The sequence below is a fragment of the Hemitrygon akajei genome, chromosome 7 (assembly GCF_048418815.1).
Source record: "Hemitrygon akajei chromosome 7, sHemAka1.3, whole genome shotgun sequence".
NCBI lineage: Eukaryota > Metazoa > Chordata > Chondrichthyes > Myliobatiformes > Dasyatidae > Hemitrygon > Hemitrygon akajei.
Genome location: NC_133130.1, coordinates 60,267,056 through 60,294,919, shown reverse-complemented (window position 1 = coordinate 60,294,919; position 27,864 = coordinate 60,267,056). Strand labels below are relative to the sequence as shown.

Genomic DNA, 27,864 nt, shown 5'->3' with positions numbered 1-27,864 from the left:
ACTCCACCATGTGGTGGAACATTAAAGCTGTGTCAGTTATCTGCTTGAATAATTTAAGGCAGAATTGCTGAAGAAACTAAGATTATATAATTGTGAATTATTTAGTTCAAGATCTTTTAATTTTTATGTGTTTTTGTGTCCTTTTTCAGTTTTGAGTAGTTTACTGTTTTTTAAATTATTCCTATATTTAATTGTCTCTGAATAGTTAGAAATATCCAGTGGACGGGGCTGTAGCTTAGCTGTTTGACACTTTTCATGGTAGAGCTTGGCTTGATCTCCTCACCAATTCACTATCTATTCACCATAAGAGAGGATTTGTATGTGTAACGTCCTGCTGTGATGCAAGGCCATGGCGCTAAGGGCAGCATTGTTTCCATGTGCAGAAGGGAGAAGAGAGAAAAATATACTGTATTTTTCTGATGTAATAATTCATCTCTATTTCCTGCCACTTTAGCTCACTTTTGCAAATCTTACTTCTATGATAATACAATTTCAGCCTGGAAGTTTACAGGAAAATGGCAGCAGAATCACTCACAACCAGTAACTTGCACCACAGATCTCCAGAAGAGGAACATGATCTTTATTTGCAAGTCAGCAGCAGGCACAGGCAACCAATGACTGGCTACAAATTTGGAAATAATGTAATTCCTAAAGCAAAGCTTTTATTTTTAACAGGAATGGCATTTGCTTCTGGAGCACTTCCTGGACCCAATAAACTGACTACTAAGTGAATTGTACCTGTCATTAGAACAACAGATACAATGGAAATGGAGGGGAACTGAAGAATCAAATGGTAATGAAGAACTTAATATCACTACAAGGAAAGCACTGGAGAAAATAGGGGTCTTAAAATTGAAAATATCCCTGAACCCATTGGTGTGCACCCATAATTCTTGAAGAGATGCAGCAATAGCAGTTACCTTGGTTTTTGCAAATGGTTTGTTAGCTTTCATCTTATGAGAATTAAACTAAGTATTAAATTAAGTATATTTTGTTGAAATTATACATGTTCTTATTTGGAGCATACTGTATCTGATGCTCCCAATGTGGCCTCCTGTGTATTGGGGAGACCCGATGCAGATTGAGAGCCCTCTTCACCGAGCACCTATGCTCCATCTGCCAGAAAAGTGGGGTCTCCCAGTGGCCACCCATTTTAATTCCACTTCCCATTCCTATTCTGACATGTCAGTCCATGACCTCCTCTACTATGACGATGAGGCCACGCTCGGGCTGGAGTTGTAACACCTTATATTCCATCTGGGTAGCTTCCAACCTGATGGCATGAACATTAATTTCTCAGACTTCCAGTAAAGCTCCCCCCCCCCACCGTTTCCCATTTCCCTCTTGCCTTATTTGCTTACCTGCCTATAACCTCCCTCTGATGCTCTTCTAACCTCTCCTGTCAGATTCCCTCTTCTACAGCCCTGTATCTCTTTCACCAATCAATTTCTCAGCTCTTTACTTCACCCCTTTGCCCACCCTCCCAGTTTCACCTATCTTCCTCCCCTCCCCCCGCTTTCTTACTCGGTCTCCTCATCTTTTTCACCAGTCCTGATGAAGGGTCTCAGTCTGAAATGTTGACTGTACTCTTTTCCATAGATGCTCCTTGGCCTGCTGAGTTCCTCTGGCATTTTGTGTGTGTGTTGCACCATATATGTCTTTGTATTGGAAGAATAACTTGTTTGTCTTGGAATCGGTACAACAGTGATTCACATTCACAAGATCTGGTATTTGATCTGTGAGGATAGATCAAAGAAGATTGGCCTATATCAGAATCACTTTTATTATCACTGACATATGTTGTGAGATTTGTGGCAGTAGTGCAGGGCAAGACATAAAAAAATTACTTTAAGTTGTAATTAAAAATAAATAGTGCAAAAGGGATACTGGTCAGGGAATCTGATTGACCAAGGGAGGAAGTTGTTCCTAAAATATTTTTAGCTCCTGTACTTCCTTCTTGATGGCAGTAATCAGAAAAGGGCATGACCCAGGTAGTGAAGGCTCTTAATGGTGGATGCTGCCTTCTTGAGGGACTGCCTCTTGAAGATGTCCTCAATGGAGGATAGCCTCATACCCATGATAGTGTTGGCTGAGTCAACAACTCCCTGCAGGCTTTATCAATCCTGTGCATGGGAGCCTCCTTACTAGGGCATGATGCAACTAATCAGAATGCCCTCCAAGATACATCTATAGAAATTTGCTAGAACCTTTGGTGACAAACCAAATCTCCTCAAATTCCAAAAGAAATACAGGTGCTAGTGTGCCTTTTTCATGGTTGCATCAATATGTTGGGCCCAAGAACTAAAAGCTGTGAACCCTCAGTGGGGACTGGTGTGTGTTCTACTGACTTCCCCTTTCTGGAATCCACTATCAATTCCTTGGTCTTGCTGACATTGAGTGCAAGGCTGCTGCAAAACCACTCAGTAAGCTGATCTATTTCCCTCCTGTATGCCTCCTTATTGTCATCTAAGATTCTGACAGCAGCAGTGATGTTATCAGCGTATTTATAGAAGCCATTTGAGATGTGCTTAGCTACTCAGTCATGAGTTTAGAGAGAGTAGAGCAGTAGGCTAAGCACACAACCTTGAGATGTGCCTGTGTTGATTGTTACCAAGGAGCAGATGTTATCACTGATTCACACTGGCTGTGGTCTCCCAATGAGGAAAACAAGAATCCAGTTGCAGACATCCAGGTTATGAAGCTCATTGATTAGAAGAATATGGAGACAGAAAATTGTGAGAACACTGCCAGGAGGCTGATTTCTGTGTTAGAAAAGAAGAGCTGATCATTTAAAACATAGAATACACTCTACATGTACAGTCCTGTTTCTTTTCAATTCTGTAGCACAGAGAGCTGAGAATACTCAGTTACTGAATCTATTCAAGGCTGAGAATGATAAATTTTTGGACACTAAAGAAATCATGATATTGATCCTCTGAAGAAAATAGACTTACAAAATACAAATCAGCGATGACTTTATTGAATAGTACATCAGAAAAGAGGGGCAAAATGGTTCCTCAAGCATCCACTTCTTGCTGTTATATCTTCGATATTTGTTCCTGCTAGTAGATGCTATTTACTATTTTGGACTAAAGTACTATTTGAGCAATTAAGAGCCCATGCAGTTACAGGGAAGTTACTAGCATGGGTGGAGCATTGGTTGATTGGCAGAAAGCAGAGAGTGGGAATAAAGGGATCCTATTCTGGCTGGCTATTGGTTACCAGTGGAGTTCCAAAGGGGTCGGTGTTGGGATCTCTGCCTTTTACAATGTATGTCAATGATTTGGACTATGAGATTAATGGATTTGTGGATTAATGGAGCAGGTAGTGTTGAGGAAACAGAAAACCTGCAGAGAGACTTAGATATTTTAGGGGAATGGGCAAAGAAGTGACAAATGAAATACAATGTTGGAAAGTGTATGGTAATGCATTTTGGTGGAAGAAGTAGACGGGCATACTATTATTTAGATGGAGATAGAATTCAAAATGCAGAGATGCACAGGGACTTGGGAGTCCTTGTGTAAGATACCCTAAAGGTAAACCTCCAGGTTGAGTCGCTGGTGAAGAAGGCAAATCAAAGTTAGCATTCATTTCTAGAGGTATAGAATATAAGAGCAGGGATGTGATGTTGAGGCCCTATAAGGCACTCATCAGACTGCACTTGGCGTATTGTATACAGTTTTGAGCTTATTTTATAAAGGATATTCTGATATTGGAGAGGGTTCAGAGAAGATTCACAAGAATGATTCCAGGAATCAAAGGACTGTCATATGAGGAACATTTGGCAGCTCTTGGGTTGTATTCCACGGAGTTCAGGAGAATGAGGTGGGGGGGGGGGGTCCTCAGAAACATTCTGAATAAAACGCCTGAACAGATTAGATATGGCAAAGTTATTTCCCATGGTAGGGGATTCTAGGACAAGAGGGCACGACTTCAGGATTGAAGGATGTCCATCTTGAAAGACATTCTTGCCATAGAGGGAGTACAGCGAAGGTTCACCAGATTGATTCCTGGGATGGCAGGACTTTCATATGAAGAAAGACTGGATCGACTAGGCTTATACTCACTGGAATTTAGAAGATTGAGGGGGGATCTTATTGAAACGTATAAAATTCTAAAGGGATTGGACAGGCTAGATGCAGGAAGATTGTTTCCGATGTTGGGGAAGTCCAGAACGAGGGGTCACAGTTTAAGGATAAAGGGGAAGCCTTTTAGGACTGAGATGAGGAAAAACTTCTTCACACAGAGAGTGGTGAATCTGTGGAATTCTCTGGAGTTGGAAGAGGTAAGGAGGGATAATTCTGGGAGTTACAGACCAGTGAGTCTTACATCAGTGGTAGGCAAACTATTGGAGAAGATATTCAGAGGCAGGATTTAGAGCATTTGGAGAAATAGGGATTAAGGATAGTCAGCATGGCTTTATGAGGGACGGGCACGAGCGTGATTGACTTTTATTTAAGGAGTAACAAAAGAAATTGATGAAAGTAGAGCAATGGAGGTAGTGTATATGAATTTTTGTAAGCCATTTGATAGTAGGCCTTATAGTAGGCTCATTCAGAAAGTCAGGAGGCATGGGATCCAGAGAAATCTGACTGCGTATATTCAGAATTGGCTTTTCCACAGAGGGCAGAGGGTGGTAGTGGATGGAGCATAGGCAGCAGCCTCGTATCTCAGTGAGATAGGGACACGCCTGACCTAGCGTGTGAAGTCAGGTCTGGTTTCCACATCCTTCCTGTAGTGAGGTGACCAGAACTGAGCACAGTACTCCAAGTCGGGTCTGACCAGGGTCCTAAATAGCTGTAACCTCTTGACTCTTGAACTCAATCCCACGGTTGAAGGCGGCCAATACACCGCGTGCCTTCTTAACCACACAGTCAACCTGCACAGTAGCTTTGAATGTCCAATGGACTCGGACCCTCTGGTCCTCTACACTGCAAAATCTTACCATTAATACTATATTCTGCCCTTGTATTTGACCTACAAAAATGAACCACCTCACACTTATCTGGATTGAACTCCATCTGCCACTTCTCAGCCCAGTTTTGCATCCTATCAATGTGCCACTGTAACCTCTGACAGCCCTCCACACTATCCACAACACCCCCAACCTTTATGTCATCAGCAAATTCACTAACTCATCCCTCCACTTCCTCATCCAGGTCATTTATAAAAATCACAAAGAGGAGGGGTCCCAGAACAGAATCCCTGAGGCACACCACTGGTCACCAAGAATAGAATAGCACATTACAGATCCTTCATCCCACAATGGTATGGTGATCTTTTAATCTGCTCCAAAATCAATCTAACCCTTCCCTTCCATGTAGCCCTCCATTTTTCTTTCATCCATGTGTCTATCTGAGAGTCTCTTAAATGTCACTAATATATCTGCCTCTACCAGGTGGAAACGATAAAAAGGGTGCAGAGGATATTTGAAAGGATATTGCCTGGATTGGGGAGCATGCCTTATGAGAATAGGAGTAAACGCCACTAGTCATGGTCTTCCAAAATACGCTCCATCCACTACCACCCTCTGCCCTCTGTGGAAAAGCCAATTCTGAATATACGCAGTCAGATTTCTCCGGATCCCATGCCTCCTGACTTTCTGAATGAGCCTACTATAAGGCACCTTATCAAATGGCTTACAAAAATTCATATACACTACCTCCATTGCTCTACTTTCATCAATTTCTTTTGTTACTCCTTAAATAAAAGTCAATCACACTCATGCCTGTCCCTCATAAAGCTATGCTGACTATCCTTAATCCCTATTTCTCCAAATGCTCTAAATCCTGCCTCTGAATATCTTCTCCAATAGTTTGCCTACCACTGATTTAAGACTCACTGGTCTATAACTCCCAGAATTATCCCTCCTTAACTCATCCAACTCCAGGCACATTTCCCCTTTCATCCCTGATTAGCCCTACCCTCACTCTAGTCATTCTCCTGTTCTTCATTTGGGTTTTTCCTAATCCTATTTGCCAAGGCCTTCTCATGTCCCCTTCCAGCTGTACTACGTCCTTCTTCCTGGCTTCCTTATAACTCTCAGGATTCCTGTCTGATCTTTTCTTCCTAAACCTTCACATGCTTCCTTCTTCCTCTTGACTTAAATGTTCCATCTCGTGTTCCTTCACTCTACTATCTTTTACCTGTCTCAATGGAATAAACCTATATAGAACCCCATGTACGTGCTCTCAAACACATTTCAGCTGTTCATTTCCCTGAGAATATGTGTTTCCAATTTATGCTCCCAAGCTCCTGCCTAATATCATTGTAATTAGCCATAACTAAATACTTTCCTATCACATCATCTCCTATACTTGACAAGGCTATGCTAAAGTTCAGCAAGTTGTGGTCATTTTCTCTGAAATGCTTTCCCATCAAGAGATCTGTTACCTTACTACTAGATTCATTACCTAATACTAACTAGATCCAGTATGACCTCTCCCCTAGTCACCTTGTCCACTCAATATGTAAGGGATCTTCCTGGACACACCTAACAAATTCTGCCCGATCTAAGCCTCTTTCACCAAGGAGACACCACTCAATATTAGGAAATTGAAGTCATACATGAATACAACTGTTATCTTTGCACCTTCCCAAAGTCTATCTCCTGATCGGTTCCTCAGTGTCTCTGCTACTATTGGGGGGGGGGGGGGGGGGTGGTAGGAGGCTATAGAATACTCCCAATAGAGTGATTGCTCCCTTCCTGTTTCTGACTTCACCCACAATAACTCAGTAGATGATCCACCCTTTCTGAAACTGTGATACTGACCCTCAATATCAGATTCAGAATCAGGTTTAATATCACTTGCATATTTCATGAAATTTGTTGTTCTGTGGGGACAGTACATTGCAATACATAATAATAAAACTATAATTTGCAGTAAGAAATGCAATTAAGTAGTGCAAAAAGAGAAGGAAAAAATACTGAGGTAGTGTTCAGGGATTTATTGTCCATTCAGAAATCTGATGGTGGAGGGGAAGAAAATGTTCTGGAAGTGTTGAGTGTCTCTCTTCAGGGTCATGTAACCCCTCCTTGATGGTACATGGCCTGGGTGATGGGCGTCCTTAATGATGGAAGCTGCCTTTTGAAGATAACCTGGATGCTGGGGAGGCTTGTGCCCATGATGGAGCTGGCTGAGTTTACAGCTTTCTGCAGTTTTTTTCCTGATCCTGTGCCATGGCCCCTCCACTCCAGATGTTGATGCAACCAGTCAGCCTGCTGTCCATGTACATCTGTAGAAATTTGTGAGAGTCTTTGGTGACATACCAATTCTCCTCAGACTCCTAATATAGCAGCTGTCGTGTCGTCTTTGTAATTGCATCAATATGTTGGGCTCAGGATAGATCTTCAGAGAGGTAAGGGAGTGGTATTAATACCATGACACTATGATACCAGTGCCCTAGAAGAGCAGAGTAAGCTGCCTCGATGACTATCACCCAGTGGCACTCTCATCTACTGTGACAAAATGCTTTGAGGGGTTGGTCATGGCTAGCTAGAATCAACTCCTGCCTAAACAAAGGCCTGGACTCACTGCAAATTGCCTAATGCCAGAATAGGTCTATAGCAGAAACAATCTCATTAACTCTCCAGTCAGCCTTGGATCACCTAGACAATAGTAATACCTATCTCAGGCTGCTGTTTATTGATTACAGTTCAGCATTCAACACAATCATACCCTCAGTTCTAATCAACAAGCTACAAAACCAGGGCTTCGCTACCTCCCTCTGCAACTGAATCCTCGATTTCCTCACCGGGAGACCACAGTGGCTAATTGGAATTAACATCTCCTCCTGACAATCAACAACTGCACACCTCAAGGATGCGTGCTTAGTCCACTGTTCTACTTTCCCTACACCCATGATTGTGTGGCTAGGGCACAGCTCAAACATCATCTATAAATTTGCTGATGACACAACTATTGTCGGCAGCATTTCAGATGATGAGGAGGCATACAGGAGCAAGATAGATCAGCTGGTTGAATGATGTTGCAGTAACAACCTTGCACTCAATGACAGTAAGACCAAGGAACTGATTGTGGACTTCAGGAAGGGGAAGTTGAAGGAATACACATTAGTCTTCATCAAGGGATCAGGATTGGAAATGGTGAGCAGTTTCAAGTTCCTAGGTGTCAGTACTGATCTGTGCTCTAAGTTCATCACCCTTGTTCCTGATACTTCTCAGATTAAACACACTTTAACCCATCCAACTGACTGCATTTATGCTCCATCCACTGCCTAGGGAAATTAGTGTATTTGAACAAGAAACACATAATTGGTCAATAGGATGTAATTAGGAACAGTTGTTATTCATAATGATGCTATTTTTAAAAAAAAGCAGCAGTTATAATTGGAAATGATTTAACTTTAGTCCAGAAGGGTTTAATATGACTAATCAAAAGGATCTACAAAATTATGTTGCACATCATTGGAATAATCTGAGGTTGGAAACAGGTCAGAGTGGCAATCCTGTACAGATTTAAAATACCAGAAGCTCAAAGTCAACCTTGTGGAGAGAATGGAAGAGTTATTGATGAGGAAAACTACTTTTACACAGATGTGAAATGTAAAGTATATAGTAAAGGGGGCAGATTCATTTGTACCATTCAGATGGGAAGTGAGACGCGGTGGACTGCATTAACTTATAGCCACTTTGAAGTATATGGCCTGAATGAACTGCCATCTTACTGTAATCATATCTGACAAACTGTGAATCTAGTGTATACAAACAAGTATGCCTAAAGTGCTGCAGTGCTGCAGTCTGTTCAGATCAGCACAGACTAGATGGGCCAAAGAGCCTGTTTCTGTGCTGTACTTTTCTCTGGCTCTAAAGATGAATATAACAGGTGTTGAATCTCCTGGATTTAGCAGTAACAAAACAAAAGCAATAGGAAGGGGGATTGAGTGTTGACAAAATACTGTGTAGATCAAGTTCTTCCCCCCCCCCACCCGAGGGAATTGTCTCCTTGAATGCCTGAAAGTGGAGATCAAGTCTTTTAGTTCTGATAAAGGGTCTTCACTTTGGAATGTTAGCCTTTTCTCTTTCCACCAGTGTTCCGTGATCTGTGGAGTATTTCCAGCATTTTGTTTTTATGTTAGTTGACTTTTAGAAACTGATGAAAGGTATAGATAGAAGTAGGCTGGAAGTTGATGGAAACTCCAGTGTGATTCTGAAAGGGGAAAGGGGTAGAGTACGTGTGTGTGGAAATAGAATCAACTGAGGGCCCATGTGACGATAGAAAAGGAAACTACTGGAATTAATGGCATGAAGGCTGACATTATCAGAAGGGTGATGGAGACATGGAAGAATATACTGGAAATAGAGTAAGAGATTAAGATGGCATGTGGTTGGATATAAATCATTATTTCCAGAAAGACAAAGGTCAAAGAAAAATTGGTGATGCCAAGGCAAATACAAAATAGAAATTTTAAATGATGAAATTTTCAAATTTAGAGGAAGAGCTACAACTGCCAACTGTGGACTAGGACATCAACATCAAACTTTCAGAAATTAATGTCAGCATTGTATTGAGAGATGGAACCAAATGTCAGGGCCAAAAATGCAATTTTCTGGCCACAAAATGCCAGGCCTGACTGGTACTCAAACATATTCCTATAGAAACACTCGTTGGAGGAAGCAAATGCAGTGTGAGATAAAGGAACATTATATTGGATGGGGAATGGTTGAAACTTTAAGATGAACATATAATTCTCTGAAGGATTAGACTGGCTGTAGAGAGTTTGGGACAGGATATCAGTTTAAACAGCAGAGAATGAGACAGAAGGAACAAGGTACTAAGCAAAGTATTAAGTTCAGCCTTAAAAACAGTTCTAATAATTGGGTTAACCAGGCATCCCTGATTGTGGATCTTGGATTACATGAGTGGGAGAACTATCAAGTTGGAGATCATGAAAGGATTTTGAGATTAGTTAGGTCAGCGGAAGTTTGATGGTGATGTCTCAAAACCAAGTTAGCACCCAGACTTCAAAAGATAGATTGCAAACCGCAATCAAAGCACCATTATTTGTTCGAAGATTAATTTAAGATGAGTCAGCAGAATATGAGGCATTTATGGCTTAAGTAATGCACAGTATCTTGCCTCAATAAATAAATAGTCTGATATTTAACTTGAGTCATGGTGTTTTAACAATAGTAAGATATTCAAACAATTCTGAAAACAAGAATGTGAAATATACTTAGTTACTTAAGAGATTCTATAAATATATTAAGAGCAAAAGGCAAACTAGGGAGAGAATAGATTTCCCTAAGGATCAATGAGGTCACCGATGTGTTGAGCTACAGGAAATAGGTGAGTTCTTAAATGAATACATGCCTTCATTGTATTTACCATTGAAAAGACCATGGAAAATATTGCATTTTGGAAAGTTAAACCATGACAGTACTTGTATAGTCAATGGCACACCCCTGGATAATGTTGTAGAACAGAGACCTAGGGGTACAAGTACACAGAGCCCTGAAAATAGTGACGCAGATTAGGTAGTGAAGGTGTTCAGCATATTTGCCTTAATTGTTCAGGGCACTGAGTAAAAGAGTTGGAACACTTTCATTCAGGATGTTGGTGAGATCATACTTGGAGTATTATGGGCAGATATAGTTGCCTAGCTATTGGAAGAATGTGATTAAAATAAAGAAGGTGCAGAAAGGAGGATGCTACTGGACCTGGAAGGCTTAAGTTATAAAGCTGGTGCTTTTTACCCTTTCGTGTAGAATGAGTGGTGACTTTAAAAAGGTTAATAAAATTGAGGGGCATAGGTCAGGAGAATGGTAACAGTCTTTTTTCTACAGGGCAAGGGAGTCTAAATCTGTAGGGTAAAAATTTAATGTGCGAGGACAAAGATTGCCAGGGGATCTGAGTTACAAGGTTTCCAGACGGAGGGTGGTGGGTATGTGAAACAAATCACCATAGAAAGTCATTGAGATGGGTAGAATTGCAATATTACAATATTAAAAAGACATGGCGTTACCAGGAAGGTATATGTGCCAAATGCATGGAAATGGGAGTAGATATAGGTGGGCAATTTGGTTGCGATGGTCAAGTTGGCCAGAAGGTCTGTTTCTGTGCTGTACAACTCAAAGACTTTAATAAGATTGCTCAGCTTCATGCATAGACAGGCACGTAAGAATATGATGTGATGGGGATAAAAGCATGACTTAAAAAAAGGTGAGGACTATGTGCTTAATACTCATAGGCACAAAGAAATACAGATGAAATTTAAACCTGATAAATAGAGGGTGATGCAAATTGGGAAGACAAATAAAGGTTATGAAATGCACAATGAAAGGGAAGCCTTAGTAGGTATAGCAGAAGGACCTTGCTGTTACCTGGGATAGAATGTTTCAGTTTTAAGACCAGAGAGACTGACTTTGTTCTAATTGAAAAGAAGGAGCTGGTGGGGGTGGGGAGTGTGTCAACTTGATAAAAGCTTTAAAAAAATTCAGGGCAGTAAGATAAACAGTGCAATACTTTTCCCCATAACAAAGATATATAAAGCTAGAGGATGCTGATTGCAGATACGTTCACAATGCTTAAATGAGTATAAAGATGAGTGTTTGCATCACCGTTGCATAGAAAGCTACAGTCCAAGTGCTGGTAAATGGGATAGGTGTGGAAGGGTACTTGATGGTTGACATAGATGTGATGGGCCCTGATCCGTTTCTGAGCTCGTTGACTATACACTTATGAGCCAAGGAAGGTAAAAACAAAGTAGGATGACAGCAATGATCAAGAAAGGCACTGTTCTGGAGTGGACAGAATCCACTTGGTTAGACAGGTGAAGGTAGAAGGGTATGACCACTACAGGTCTTCAAATAGAGGGAAAGGTTAAGTAATTTCTGAGGTAGGGACATGTTTGGCACAACTTTGTGGGCCAAAGGGCCTGTATTGTGCTGTAGGTTTTCTATGTTTAACTGTACACTAATGATATTGGAGAAAAATATGCAAGCACCTCTTTCTTCAACATCAAACTGTCACGTGTTTCTCTTCAGGCCCTTCTTTTGCCTTTCCCACCAATGCTTCATTCACTTATTCTGCAAACCTCATTGTCCTCAATAAAAGTTCAGAGAGGAAGGCAATGTGACAGCACATATAGCGTTGGGACATGTGCAAGATGAAATATTTGATCTTCCTCAAAGGGCCAAGCCAACTGCTGATTCATGTACTATAGCTGGACATTTATGCCCTTGAGGAATGGCAGGCAGATGGTAGGGCAATATTGCAGCCAGAGGGAGGGGTTGAAGTGTAATACGGGGGCAAAATCAAAAGGGGTGATAAATACAAGACTGAAGTGGTTATATTTGAATGCATGCAGTATACGGAATATGATCTTGTAGCACACTTAGAGATTAGCAGGTATGATGTTGTGGGCATCACTGAGCCTTGGATGAAAGATGATCACAATTAGGACCTTGACATACAAAAATACACATTGCATCAAAAGGTCAGAGCGGTTGGGATGGCTCTGTTGGTTAAAAAAATGAAATCGAATCCTTGGGAAACGGTGACATAAGATCAGAAGATCTAGAATTCTGTGGGCAGAGTTAAGAAAATCCAAGGGTATAAAGACCCTGATGGGAGTTATTAATGTCTCCCAGTAGTAGCCAGGTGTCGGGTCCTAATTACAATGAAAACAATTAAAGTATGAAAAAGTGGCAATGTAATGATAATCATGGGGAATTTCAATATGCAGAAAGATTGGGAGAATCAGATTGCTGCTGGATCCCAAAAGAGGGAATTTGTAGAACATCTACAAGATGGCTTTTTAGAGCATCTTGTGGTTGAGCCCACTAGGGAAAAGGCAATTCTGGACTGGTGTTGTGTGATGAACCAGATTTGATTAGCGAGCTTAAGGTAAATGAACCCTTAGGAGACAGTGATCGAAATATGATAGAATTCACACTGGAATTTGAGAGGAAGCAGATAAAGTCAGATGTATCAGTGGATTTAGAGGAATTACAGAGGCATGAGAGATTAGAAGGGGGCACTAGCAGAGATGACAGCAGAACAGCGTATGACAATATGAAGATAGGTGGAGGGCAGTTAGTATTGAGGAAGCAGAGAGTCTGCAGAAGGACTTAAACAGATGGGGAGAATGGCCAAGGAAGTGGCAGATGGAAAATAGTGTAGGGAAGTGTATGGTTATGCACTTTGTAGAAGGAATAAAGGTGTAGAATATTTTCTAACAGGGAAGGAAATTCAGAAAGGGCAAAGGGACTTGGGAGACAAAGTGCAGGATTCCCGAAAGGTTAATTTTTCGATTAAGTCAGTAGTAATAATAGTAACAAATGCTAGCATTTGTTTCAAGAAGACTGGAATATAAAGCAAAGATTTAATCCTGAGGTTTTATAAGGCATTGATCAGACTGCACTTGGAGTTTTGGGCTCCTTACCTAAGTAAAGTGGACTGGCATTGTTGAAGTTTCAGAGGAGGTTGACGAGAATTATCTCAGTAATTAAAGGGTTAACACATCCGGAGCGTTTGATGGCTCTGGGTCTGTACTCACTGTAGTTTAGAAGAATGGGGGGGATCTCATTGAAACCTATCAAATATTGAAGTGAGGTAGTGGATGTGTGTGGACAGGATATTTCCTATAGTGTGGGAGTCGAAGACCAGAGGGTACAGCCTCAGAATAGAGGTATGTCCATTTAGAACTGTGGAAATTATTGCCACAGACAGCTGTGCAGGACAAGTCATTGGGTATATCTAAAGCAGAAGTTGGTAGTTTCTTGATTAATCAGAGCATCAAAGGTTACAGGGAGGAGGAGGGAGAATGGGGTTGAGAGGGACGATAAATCAGCCTTGATGGAATGGTGGATAAAACTTGTTGGGAGGAATGAAGGAATTCTGCTCCTATTTCTTATGGTCTTACACAACTTGGCATTACTTGTATGCACTCACAAGTGAGGTAACAAGGATTGCTTCGGCAGAAAATGGAAACCTGGATGGAACACAAACTGAACAACTGTAACATTCTGTAGACACCTCTATTGCACATCTCACCTGTTTCGGATACTGGCAAACCTTAGAAGGTAAAACTCACTGATTATCTACAGCAGTTAGAGCTTAATTTTGAACAAAATTTGAAGCAATCATTCCTATTATACACAAACTGCATTTAGCTCAAACAAAAGGTTTATTGAAACTTATACAAGAATACCCATGGCACAATAAGTTTTAAAAGCATTTAATGACATCGCACATTTTTAACGGAGAGGGTAAGAGTCTACAGGTGCAGTCCCATACAACTGAAAACCTGTTGTACTATGTGGCTACAGGCCCAGTCTTTGCAAAGAATCTTTCCTATTTATGTGTCCTGATTGTGCAGTAAGATGAAATTTTCATTACAATAGTTACAGGGACAGAAATACACACTATGTATCAAATAGTAAGATAATGTAGCAAAACTATAACACGCAGTGCTTTAGCCAACGAGCAAATAACCATTTCAGGAACATTACTTTTCCGAAGAATGAATCCCCACTTCAACACTTAACACCAATAAGCCTGGAAAGGTTTTAATATACATCTAAAGTTTTATATTTGTACTAGAATTATTTGAAACATACAGTATAATGCAACTGAGCAACAAAAAAAATATTGTTAAAATTACAGCTTATTTAAAAGTGAATCAGTATACTAATTCATTCTTATATACCAACATTCTTTAATCACGCTTGCTGCACAAGACCCAGCAGTTTTTGTTAATATCTGCTGCCAGGCTAACTTGATTTTTTTAATTAAAATGCAAATTAATGCATGTTTGCCTTTTGTTATAGCAAAGATGATACAATATTTTTTAAATAAATGGGAATGGAAGTTTCTACTAGTCAAGACTCAGCATAGCAACTTTAGTAAATGGAATTGGACAAGTATTTTGGATCTTTTTAAATACACATTCCATGTGCACAAGTAAAAGTTTTGAAAAGCACTGCTGCCTTGCATTCCAGTAGCACATGGATGTAGACTAATTTACTTCCAAGACAGCCTCACAAAATTGAGGAGAGATTTAGATGCTTGGACCCTAAACTACATATAAATCATTAACAACTGGTCCTTTTGTTTTTAAATGAAAGCTGCCCAATATACCTCGCTTTCTAAAGATTAGCGACACTCTGAACTGATACTCTTGGTAAATTCGAAGTAACTGGCTTGAGGACATTAGGCACGGAGGGTAATGTATTGGTTCTAAATGCTCATGCTGCAGTTTTGTTGGAAGTATATGAAATGCAGGGCTATTGACTTGCTCTATTTCTTTTTGCCAAACAGACTGAACCTCTTCTCTTTGTCTTTTTCTTTGTCTTTCTCCCGTCTGCCGGGACTGGATTCACCAGTTAACACCACACTTGCTGGCAGGGTATGGGCATGGCTAGCTGCTGGAGTACTCTGGGTACTTGCAGGTGCCTCGCTCTTGTCAGTGACAACAGCAGAAGTGATAGCTTGAATCCAGCTGTTCATCTCCTCCTGTTTAATTAAAAAAATAGTTGTGATTAAATAAAATGATGCTTTCAGTGAATTTGATCTAATTATATTGTATTACACAAAAATGAACTATTGTTTAAAAATCTTCGTTCATAAATTAGAAAGAAGATTCCAGTTCATAAATTACAGATTAATACATATAAAAATCTTTGCTTGTATTGAAGTTAAGGAAGGAAGCAAAACTGGTCACTAGGATATAATAAAACTGACTTGAATATCAAAATACAAATAGCAATAACTAATTTTACTTATTACAGAGGTAGAAACTTACATCATCTTTGGCTTGGAAGAGATATTCATTGCCGTCACTCAACCTGTTTTTAACAGAAAGAATTTTTATGCATTTGTTGTAAAATAAAATCTAACAGCGCATGTATGTACATACGTGAGCCTTTGTTTAGATCAGGGGTTCCCAAACTTTTTTTATGCCAAGGATGAATACTATTAAACAAGGGATCCATGGATCCCAGGTTGGGAACCCCTGGTTTAGGGGTATGAGGAAAAGGAATAACAACGCTCATAATAAACAGTTCTCCTTATAGATGTTGCTTTTCCCAAATACAAACAATGGCTGCTTGGGCAAGGTACTAAAGCGCCAACTGAAATTTGCACATCCAAACTACAGCAGCATCTCTGTAACATAATGTATATCATCATTCTCTGATGATATACATTAAATAGAAACACAGAAGTTATTAACAAGTGTACCATCATAAACTGACATTGAGCCACAGAAAAGGTGACTGTCCAGATAAACAACATCTGGTCCAAGGTAGATTTAAAAGACTATTTCAAACAAAGCAGAGGTTTTTTTTTAAAAAAAGGGTGAAGGGAACAATTTTATAGAAGAAATTCATGATGTTGAGGTCTAAGTAGCTGAACAAAATGCAGTAGCAATAAAGTATGCATCCAGAATGGGAGGAGCAAATAAATCTAGAGGATTGGAAAAGGTGGCAGATATGGAACAGGTAGTAGGCTACTGAGCAATTAAAAATATCAAGAGTTTAAAACAGGATCCTTGTCTCAGGGACCAACCATGAGGCTCACAACTATAGAGTTAAAGAAGAGAAGCATGATTTGGAGCAGTGGGATGAAGTGAGAATTTATATACAAGATGGAAAACTGGAATACAGTTCTAAGGATAACATGTACATTGGTGAGGGAATGAGTTCTGCATGGGAGCAGTGGAACAGTGCTATGGAGGTGGAAAGAGCTGGTTGTAATGATGGTTTAGATGTGTTTTAGAAAACTCAGCTTTATCCGTTACTAAAGCTGTGAACCAAAGGTTTAATTTTAGCAATTACTTTTTCAAGTAAATGGTATCCAGGTTGGGTGTTTGACGTTATTGTCACTGCTTTTTGCATGAGGAGCTTGAGAGTTAGGGGTTTGATGTTTTACCTGCCACGTCCCGGTACATTCTCTTAGTTTTTGTGCAAGGAAGAGGTTGAGGTTTGGAGAGTTTTGTTTCTTTTTCATGGGGGGGGGGGGGGGGGGGGTCAACAAATTCCATGATTTTTCTGTATTTTATGGCTATCTGGAGAAGATGAATCTCAGAGTTGTATTCTGTGTTCATACTTTGATAATAAAATGAACCTTTTCAACCATCTTAATGAACTAGCAATTTTACGATATCCTGAAGAACTCAGCAGACTTGATTCTCAGGAGTGCAGGTACGGCACCTTTAAGCAGATGAAGATACATTTCTATGGCCACAAGAGAGGAAGGAAGGGAGGATTCCAAGTCAGAATAAACTAGTGGGGCATAACGCTTCCTCTACCTAGTATCTTGGTAACAAATGTATAGTCTCTTGAAAACAACATAGAAGACCCAAGAACAAGATTGTTGTATCGGAAGGAAATGAGGACTGCTTGCTCTCTATTTCAGGGAGAGGTCGCTCATTCCAGACATAGCCACTAGGCACAAGGGCTTCTTGATCACCGGATGGACCAGACTGCTGATTCAAAGAGGACAAAAGGTGGGGGCCTGTGTTTCATGATAAACTCTTCATGGTGCTCAGTCGAAGCAGTCTTGTCACACTCTTGTTCCCTCAACCTGGAACATCTAACGATTAAGTGCTGTCCATTCTACTTACTGAGTTCTCCTCCATGATCCAGACTAGTTTACTCACCACCAAAGGCTGATGCTAAGCAAACATTTGATGTATTGAGTATCACGATTAGCAAACAAGGAACAGCCTACCCTGACACCTTTCAAATCATTGCCAGGGACGTCAATCAAGCTTGCTTGAAGATTTCTCTGCCCAATTGATATCAATATAACACCTGCAGCACCCAATATATTCCTTTAGTCCTAAAGAATAGTTTCAGCCTGAAATGTTGACTGTTCATTCATTTCCATAGCTGCTGTCTGACCTGCTGAGATCCTCCAGCATTTTGTATATGTTACACTAGGCTGTTGCCTTACTACCACAAGGAATCTTGAGACTGCTTTTGGGAAATCTGATCATCTGGTTGTCATCCTCCCATCTGCCTACAGTCAAAAGGTGAAGAGCAAGGCTCCAGAAATAAGGACAATGAAAAGGTGTTTGCAGGAAGCAGAGATGCACTATGGGACTGCTTCAAGTCAGTGGACTAGGTCACGTTCAAGTGCACATCAGAGGATCTGATCGAATATGCCACTGTTGTAATGGACTTTATAAAGTGAATTGTAGATGAGTGCGTCCCCACAAAATCATTTAGAGTCTTCCCCAACCAGAAGCCCTGGATGAACCATGAGATCCACAATCTGCTAAGGGCCTGATCAGTGGCATTCAGGTCTGGCGACCAAGTAAAATATAACAGGTCCAGAAACATAGTCATGGAACACCACACCACAGAAACAGGTCCTTCACCCAATTAGTCCATGCTGAACTATTTACCTGCCATTAGTCCCATTAAACTTCATCTGGGCCACAGCCCTCCACGTACCTATCCAAATTTCTCTTAAATGTTGAAATCAAACTCACATTTAACACTTCTGCTGGTAACTCGTCCCACACTTCAACCAAAATTCCCTCTCATATTCCCCTTAAACATTTCACCTTTCACCATTTACCTATGACCCTTAGTTCTAGTCTCTCCCAAACTCAGCTGAAAAAGCCTGCTTGCATTTACCTTATCTATATTCCTAATAATTTTGAATACGCTTATCAAATCTCCCCTCTTGCTTCCAAGCTTAGTGGAATAAAGTTCTAATCAACCTTTCCCTCTAACTCAGGTACTCAAGTCCTGGTAACATCCTTGCAAATTCTCTCTGCACACAACACTCCAAATTAGGCCTCACCAATGTCTTATACAACTTCACCATAACATCCCAACTCCTGTACTCAATACTTCAATTTATGAAGGCCAATATGTCATATGCTTTCTTTACAACCCTATCTACCTGTGACAGCACTTTCAAGCAACTATGGATCTGTATCTGTATGGACCTGTCTACTGCACTCCTCAGTGCCCCACCACTCATTGTCCAAGTCGTACTGTGGTTTTTCCTCCAAAAGTGCAATACCTTACACTTGTCTGCATTTAATTCCAACTGCCATTTTTCAGCCCATTTTCCCAGATGGACCAGGTCCTACTGCAACCTTTAACCCCCAATCTTCACATTCCCATTCGGATATGTCCGTACATGGCCTCCTCTACTGCCATGATGAGGTCAAACTCAGGTTGGAGGAGCACACCTCATATACCGTCTGGGTAGTCTCCAGCCCCTTGGTATGAACATCGAATTCTCCAACCTCCGGTAATTCCCTCCCTCTCCCTTCTCCCATCCCACTTTCACTCTGTTTCCTCTTCTAGCTGCCTATCACCTCTCTCATGATCCTGCCTTCTTCTACTATCCATAGTGCTTTTCCCTTACATTCCTTCTTCACCTCTCCTGCCTATCCCCTCCCTGCTTCCCCTCCCCCACCCCTTGATTTTTCCTCTGATTGGTTTTTCACCTGGCACCTTCCCCCTCCCCCCACCTTCTTTATAGGGCCCCTGCCCCCTCCTCCTTCAGTCCTGATGAAGGGTTTCAGCCTGAAATGTTGACTGCTCATTTCAACGGATGCTGCCCGACCTGCTGAGTTCATCCAGCTTGTTTGTACTGTTGATTTGACCACAGCATCTGCAGTGTAATTTGTGTTTACCCCCAATCTTAGCATATTTTTTCTTTTTGCATTTGCATAGTTTCCCTACTGGTTGTTTGTTGATCTTGTTGGATGTGGTTTTTCACTGATGCTTTTGTGTTTCTTTGTATTTATTGTGAATACCCACAGGAAAATGAATCTAAGAGTAGTACATGTACCTTGATAATAAATTTACTTTGAACTTTTGAACCGCATCCCATATTGTGTGAAGACACAAACAATGTGTTATTTATAAGAAAAAAGGTGATCCAGGAAGAGATGACACGATAGAGATGTGTCATTGGTGAACTGAACCCAAGTGAACAAAAGGAACAAAGGAAACAAAATGATGTAAATAAATGAACAGTCTTGCTCTCCTTGTCAATTAAGTTCTTGAGAACCTTGCACTTGTTATCAGAGTGAGGTTGATGACAGTGATAAAGAGAAGCTAGGAATCATCATCGTATTTCTGAATAATCCTGATAATCAGTATTTGCTTAAAAGTCAGGGCCAGATAATCTAAGGTAGTCCACATTAAATAGTAGCTGCAGAAGGTTTAAAAAGAATTGGACCAGAGGCTAGATGATTGAAAATTGAACTCATTGGTAATATAGGTGAACTTTGGTTTCAAGGATTGAAAAATGAAGAAACTGGACTTGGAAGAGCCAAAGAGGACATGAGTGTTGATAAAACAAATTGAAGATGAAAATACAAAAGGCATAGACCAACTTATGGAAGCCATCCATAACTAAATATGATAAGAAACTTCCACTGCTCATAACTATTTAATCTACATTATTTGACTATTTCATCAATAATTTGGATTAATCTTTCAGTTCTATTTCTAACATGTAAATTTTGTTCCAGAAATTTTAAGTCCTCTGTGTGCTCTCCTTGTAAAATGTAGTTTAAAAAAGCAGTGCTGCCCAATGAAAAATTTGAATAGACAAGAGAGGAATAAACAATATTTCTTAAATGTCTAATCATTTAAAAATGGAATACATAATGAACTTACTTTAGTTTAAAAACATGCTTCTTCTTCTTGTAGTCAACAGCCACCTCACATAATGCTTCCTTTAGGCTGATTGGGACCTCACCATGATACGTGATCCCTGAACTAGCATTCTTTGCATCTTTATAAAATCCCATCTCCTGATTGTTTATAACACAATACACATGATGCCACGATCTGGAGGGAAAGAAGTGTAAAATTAGTCATCAATATATGTTTTAAATATTTAAAACAATGAGATATTGCAAAGTCTCATTGTTTTCCTTCCCTTTTCCTCACTGATCTCTTTCATTTTTTATGCTGCTTCACAGGTGGAAATCAACTTTGCCACATCTTGCCAATTATTTCCATATGGTATTTAGAATGAGCGTGCAATCACAGCAGCCAATTACATCCTGTTGCAAAATCCACACATGCACATGCCAGTATTAATGATTACACAGTAATCAAGGACAGAATCCATGGATGACTTTTCACTCCTTCAAGTGCACCATCTGAGCTGGTTGAAGTCAACTAGCTCAGAAAAGATTAAAAATTCAAAAACTGTCTTGGACTGGTTTAGTAAAATGGACGTGGCTATGCATTTACCTAATGAGCCATAAAGGGACATTGAGAGATCTATCTGTTAAGTATTATTGAACAGATTCTCCTCACAAAAGCCTTTTGATTGCTTTTATTGTCTATGATATGTCGAGAAGCACCTTTCAACACTCCATAAACACATCTATTTTCATACAGTCTAATTCTTTTCTTGCTCCAACTTCATAAATACAAGTTCATAACTGCGTAATACTACAACACTACTAAAATGATAGTTGTGTTATGTGGCAGTGCAGCATTTTTTTTCAGTACCAGTTCTGGAGAAACATCAATGAGTTCCTGTTCTCAGACTATAGTGGAAAGATGCAAGCAGAAGGACGTGAAAATTTAATGGCCTCAGTAGGGGCTTGGTGGGCTGAGCAGTATTGTCACAAGGTTCATTTTGCATACCTAAACCTTGGGTCATACCAGGAGTGGAAAAGACCTAACTAGAGACTGCTCAGTCTTTCAGCTGCTCATGCTGCAAGCCAGGGAATTTCAAAGTTCAACATTAAATGCAAAAAACAACTTAATGCCCAAAATTCTATCTGCTCTCAGAAATGCATACTTAAGAGTTACCTGCTTGATGCTTTCTTATTGTGTGCTTCCCATTCATGTTTGCGATGCAGGAAGCCTTCCATCTGTGCTGAGGGAGTTTCTTGTGATTTTGCAGGTAAAGTAGCAGATTGAGACTGCAAAGGTGAGGTCTTGGTTTTACGATCTGAAGTCGGTGAAGCTGTAGGACTTGGCTCTTTGGAACTGGTTCTCTGTTCAGTGGTACCATTCACCATCTCATTTGCTTCGACTGTATCAGATATCTAGATTCAATGGATAGTAAATTAACCAGTGTTTTATGAAGTCCAAAAAATAGACTAAAATTAAGCACATTGAAAAATGACCCTATATCAGTCTTCATACATCACTTGAGTGAGAATTGCAGGTGTTAGTATTTTCAGTGAACTGTGTCACAATGCAATGGAACATTACTGCTTAAAAACTGCCACAAGTTGGTATCTGTCAGCCCAACCCCAAAGGTTTTGTGATTAAGTCCACAGTGCAGATTGGCACTGAAATATGAACAACATCCTAATTGAATCCTAATGTAGCTGATAGGTGACACAACAGTTTGGGAGAACTTTTAACAGGAATTTTACTGTAAATCCCCGGAACTGTGATGAAAATATATTAGCGATCGAGTTAGAAAGGAACAAATGCAAGTGCACTGGTCACCATTACAAAATGGCTGGCACCAGCTCTTGAATCTAAATACACAGAGTGATTTGAATAGGGTATCAAAAGGATAATGGTACTTAGGTTCAGTTATTTCATAAGGAATCTTAATAATTTTGAGGTTTGGGGATGGATTATGGCGGGAATAAAATGGGATTCATTCCTAATCTTGCCAAATTTGCACAATAACTCTGGATTAGCATTTTAGCTCCTGTGAAAATGACCAAACCGGAACTTCACATATTGGTACTTTATCAAGGAACTTGCATAAATCTGAGAAGTAGATATGACTGACAATTTACAGCAGCCTCCAAATGGGAAATCAAGTAGTATTTGCATAACAATTCAGTGAGATTCGGCACACAGCAACTTTAACAGTCACCTGGACAAGATAAACTGTTAAGAATACAGATTGAGAATAAACAAAGTCTATATTGTTTTGAAATAAAGGCATTAGTAAAAGATTGAAACTGCTCCCCTCCCCTTCCCTCTCTCCATTTTTGTCTCTTGAAGTAAAATTCTCATTGTAATCAAGTAACATTTTTTTGCTAATCCGAAGATTTGGATTTGATGAAAGATTTATGGAAATGTCTATCCTGAGACTGCTGACAGAATGCTGCTTTTTAATGACGTTTAAGTAAAACTAAAACATTCCAAACTTTAAAAAAAGTTATGATTTAAATTGGAAAGGAAAGCTGACAGGATTAAAAAACTGGAATCCATTCTCAATGGTAACAAGAATGAAATATCCTTAAGTAACTGTATATTCAGTCCTTCTAAAGTAGTTGAATACTGGTACTGATGATGGTGTTGATGGGAAGTAAAGAAAATTTTGGCAATGAGGTAAACCAGATATGCAAATACAGATAAATCATGTGGTACTATCTAAACTTGATCAAATTCCATTCTACAGAACTCCCCCTCAAAACAAGACAAGTTGTTCTAAACACAAGACTTTGCTTATGCTCATTTACTCTCTGATTTAAGACATAATTTAGGCATGCAAAGATTTCAATCTTTATAGATCACATCATGCAGACCTACACCATCACCCAGGTATAGTTATTTTGCAGTTTTTAAAAGACAAAGGAGCACAGCTTTCAATGCAATTAACATTTTAAGCAGAGTAACAGTCAAACTTTAACTATTATGGAATTAGTGCTATTAGAAAAAAGTGAAGAAAGTCACTCAAAGTCAACACAGTTATTTACCCCTAAAAAACAGACAGACCCAAGTCTTGCTTTGTTGTTCACGTTGCCTGCTGCTGTATGATCCTTACAACCTGGAGAGCAGCAAGCTTCCAGTAGTTCTGCAGTTTCTATCTGGATTTGGTGGGAATCTTCAGAATCCAAATTATTTGAATTGTGATTTCATACAATTAGTCACAGAAATTCAGAGGACCCTTGGTTCTTGTGTATATCAATGACCTCCTTTATTTCACTAAATTATTTTTTTTAAGTATTTGACAGCAGTCAACAATGGCCAATACATGGATATGTAACAATTTATTACTGCTCAGAATCTACAATAGTTATATAATTTTAATGTTCCATTACTTTTAATGAAAATATAATCATGTGTGAAGCTTTTAACAGATTTGAATATATGTTGTATCAAATGTTCAAGGAAATGAATGAGAGGTGAGAGGTGTATGGAAGGATATGGTCCAGGTGCAGGTCAGTGGGACTAGGCAGAAAAATGGTTTGGCACAACCAAGAAGGGCCAAAAGGCCTGTTTCTGTGCTGTAATGTTCTAAGGTTCAAAATATTTCAAACATTTTTTATACCAGAAATAGGTGGTAGGTATTAATTGTCAAATCAAATATGTTCTCATCCTTTGCTATAACTGATAGTCTTTATGCCATAATTGAATGATCATAAATGTATTGATTGCCCTCTCAACTTTTGAAATAGTACTTGCCAACATTAGTGTGGAAGTTACTTTCTTTAAGACTGTGTGGTAATTCTGGTCACTGCTTTCACCGAATCACGATTTATCTTAACTAATGCTTCTCTGTAAAATTTTGTACAATTAATGCACTTTCAAATGTTTGATTTCTGCCTCATCAATGCTAACAGATTTGTTTAATATAATCATCATTCTAATGTAAGAAAATGCTAGTTGATGGAAGAGATCAAAAGGAATTTGGTAAAATAGAAGATGATGTTAGTAAATTTACTGGGAACAAACAAAAAACCAGTAAAGCTTCAAATCTTGACTATTTCATTTATCCAACCAAGAAATTAAAGCAATACCTCGGGACTTCAATTTCAGTACAAATAATAAATGACTCAGACAATGTTTGCTTGTAAATACAAAAAACAAAGTTATCAAAGAAAACATTCAGTGCAGGGTAAACTTTAATAATTATGTTTAAACACATGCTAAGAGCATGCAAAAATAACATTAAGTGTAAAATTGACAGGAATTTGTTCATCTAGTGATAGTTACACAGAAACAAAACAAACAGTATATTTGTTCCATTTATGATTTTGCCATTGCTAGTTGAAATCTTGTCATGTTCTATTAAATGATGGTTGGCAACCAACGTAAAATAAATATGCAATAAAAAAAGTCATGCATCAACAGTTGAGTAATTAAGATTGTTCAGTGATAAACTTCATTTTATGGAAATACACAGAAAATAATCTAGTAACGTAAGTTTTAACTGGGCCAAGTTTACATTCTAATCTGAAAAAAAAAGAGAATATTAGTAAGTCACAAGTGGATTTTATCCAACAAAATGCTGAAGATCATTTAAGATCTTATTATGTGAGTAATAATATTTTTATGTTTGAGGATTCATTGATGTTTACACAAAAATGTTAAAGCACTTTAGCTGATACCTCATTTAATTTAATACAGCATTTATTTCTGCTATTGCTGCTATTGAGTTTAGATATTAATATGGGTAAAGTTATTTGTTCCTAAAATTTCTGGCATTCAAACAATTTATTTAATAAACTTGTCAACACCATGGTATGTTGCTATTACGTAGTTGGTTTGCAGAATATGCCACAATAGTAGAGGGGGAAAAGCAAAATATTAAAACTACAAAAATAATCACAAGATGATACAAGAAGTGCCCAGAACTAATGAACACTACTGCATCTGTTTAAAGTTTACAGGAAAGTATGAAGTCTGTAATTTACTTTCACTGAGCAGTAACTTGGTAAAAGAAAATCGACAGCCTGTTAATGTTGAATATTTGAAATTAAAATGGAAAATGCTAGAAATACTTGGAAGGCTAGGCAGCATCTATGGAAAAAGGAACAGTTCAAAAATTTTCAGACTGAAGAATCTCCATCAGACCCTTCTGACCTCATATTAATTCTGCTTCTCTTTACACATAAGCCACCTAACCTTGAGCATTTCCAGCATTTTGAGTTCTTAATAACAAAGTAATTCATTTACAAAGCAAATGAATGGACAATCCCAGGTGATCAGCAGTTTTTGAGATATTCAAACACTCCATCTAACACCAACAATCACTCCATGGTCAAGTTCACATAGATCACATTTCCTCCCCATTCAGGTGTTTGGTCCAAACAACAAATGAATCTCTTGTACCTGTTTGCACCCAGTTGCTGCTTCACGATTGGCTGATTAACATTCACCAACTGTCTGCAGAGTTTACAAAGAATGGTGCAAAAAATCAAAATCAAAACATCTTGTGAGCTGCAGTTTTGTGGGAGAAAATGCCTTATTAATGAGAGGTCAGAAGAGAATGGCCAGACTGGTTCAATCTGACAGGAAGACAACAGTATTTTCAATACACACACATTATAATGGTAGTGTGCAGAAGAACATCTCTGAATGAACAACACATCGAACTTTGAAGTGGATGGGCTACAACAGCAGAAGATCATAAAGATACACTCAGTAAGCACTTTATTTGACACAGGAGGAATCTAATACAGTGGCCACTGAGTGTATGCCGGCATCTTTGGGATGCTGCCACAATTGAAAATTTTTTTTTTGCTCCATCATGATCTCTTTAGCACTTCATATGTTTCAGTAAGATCACTCCAATTTATTTACACATCCACTCCAAATCTTAAAGCAAACCTACTCCTACCCTCAAAGTAGCCTGATTCTGTCCTTCCCTCAGCTCACTTGATGCTGAAAATTTCAACAAAGCACATTATTGGTAGGTTTGATTACTTAAGCATTCTCCAGGCCAATCCCTCATCTTCTTTCTTAGATAAATGTATGTTCATTCAAAACTCTGTGACCTTGCTCCAGAGGTGATTCATCCATTCATTGTGCTCACTGACTAATATTGACTCAATGGATACTGATCTTTCAAACCAATATATACTGTTTTACTCTGTAAGCAACACACAAATAAGAAATTTCACTGGATTCTGGAAAAACACTAGTCCAATCTAACCTAATCACTAATATCACATTTATATTTTCAACTCACAATACCTCACTTCTCTCCCACTTGGCATGATCAGCTCTGCACTCCGTACAACATGTTCTCCCCCACCCCCACCCAAAATATCCATCTCTGCAAACTCCTGTTTAGTCCTACCAGCCTTTTAGTTTATTTTCTCCTTCAACTCCAGCTTTGGGTAAAAGTGATATCAATCGTTCCAACTACTGCAGCCACACTTTCCAAGCCCTAGACCATTTTCTTTGGAATTCACTCCTTAAAACTCAGTGTTTCTCCTACTTTAAAGTAGTTTAGAAGAATGAGACCAAATCTCATTGAATCCAGATGGAATTAGAAAGACTAGGAGCAGGAGTGATATGTCCAAAGTAGGCAAGTCCAAAACCAGGTCACAGTTTAAGGGTTCTTTTTCTTTAACAGGAAGTGGTGCACCTATCGGATTCTCAACCAAGAGATATGGGATGACAAGGGGAAAAGAGTATGGTATTTGATTGATCAACCATAATCATTTTGAACCGTGGGACATGTTTTACTCACTGGAGATAGTTTATGCTTGGAAGGTGTTGTTCCATTGCTTTATCTATTTTTCAATGTTCAAAAGTGGAAGCTGCAGATGCATACTTTCCCCTGATTTCAACATCAGAACCTTTTCTTTTTAAAACAGATGTATTCTTTTTAAATATTTTATTTCCCTATTCAAAATAAAGAACTAACCTGGAGAGAGTGGCATAATCCTATGCAAGTATACAGTAATTCACTAAACTATTAATACAGTTTCTCTATTTGGGGACAAAAATCCATTAAATATTGAAGCCCATAATTTATAGTTTGAGCTTTACAAATTCATGAGAAATCTTGTGAATGGTACCAAGATGTAGAAGATTATACATTATTCTTTTCAATAATATTTAAGTTGTAAATTACTTCCAGAACCTCTCCTGCAGGTGTACATTTCATCCAATTGTTTTAAATAAACCTTCGTAATACATTCATTGCAACCATATAACTCTACAGATAAATATGCATTTAAATATTGCTC

The 27,864-nt window shown here is 39.1% G+C and overlaps 1 protein-coding gene across 2 annotated transcripts in view; it reads right to left on the bottom strand.

Annotated features, from left to right (window-relative positions):
• Positions 1-14,132: 14,132 nt before the first annotated feature.
• sptbn1 (spectrin, beta, non-erythrocytic 1) overlaps positions 14,133-27,864 on the bottom strand; it is a 263,697-nt gene continuing 249,965 nt past the window's right edge. For both annotated transcript variants that reach the window (XM_073050973.1, XM_073050974.1), the window contains 4 exons: positions 21,776-22,014; positions 20,621-20,794; positions 15,769-15,811; positions 14,133-15,479 (listed from right to left, as the gene is read on the bottom strand). In XM_073050973.1, the coding sequence (XP_072907074.1) occupies positions 15,264-15,479; positions 15,769-15,811; positions 20,621-20,794; positions 21,776-22,014 (672 nt within the window). In that variant the 3' untranslated portion in view covers positions 14,133-15,263. The remainder of the gene's footprint in view (positions 15,480-15,768; positions 15,812-20,620; positions 20,795-21,775; positions 22,015-27,864) is intronic.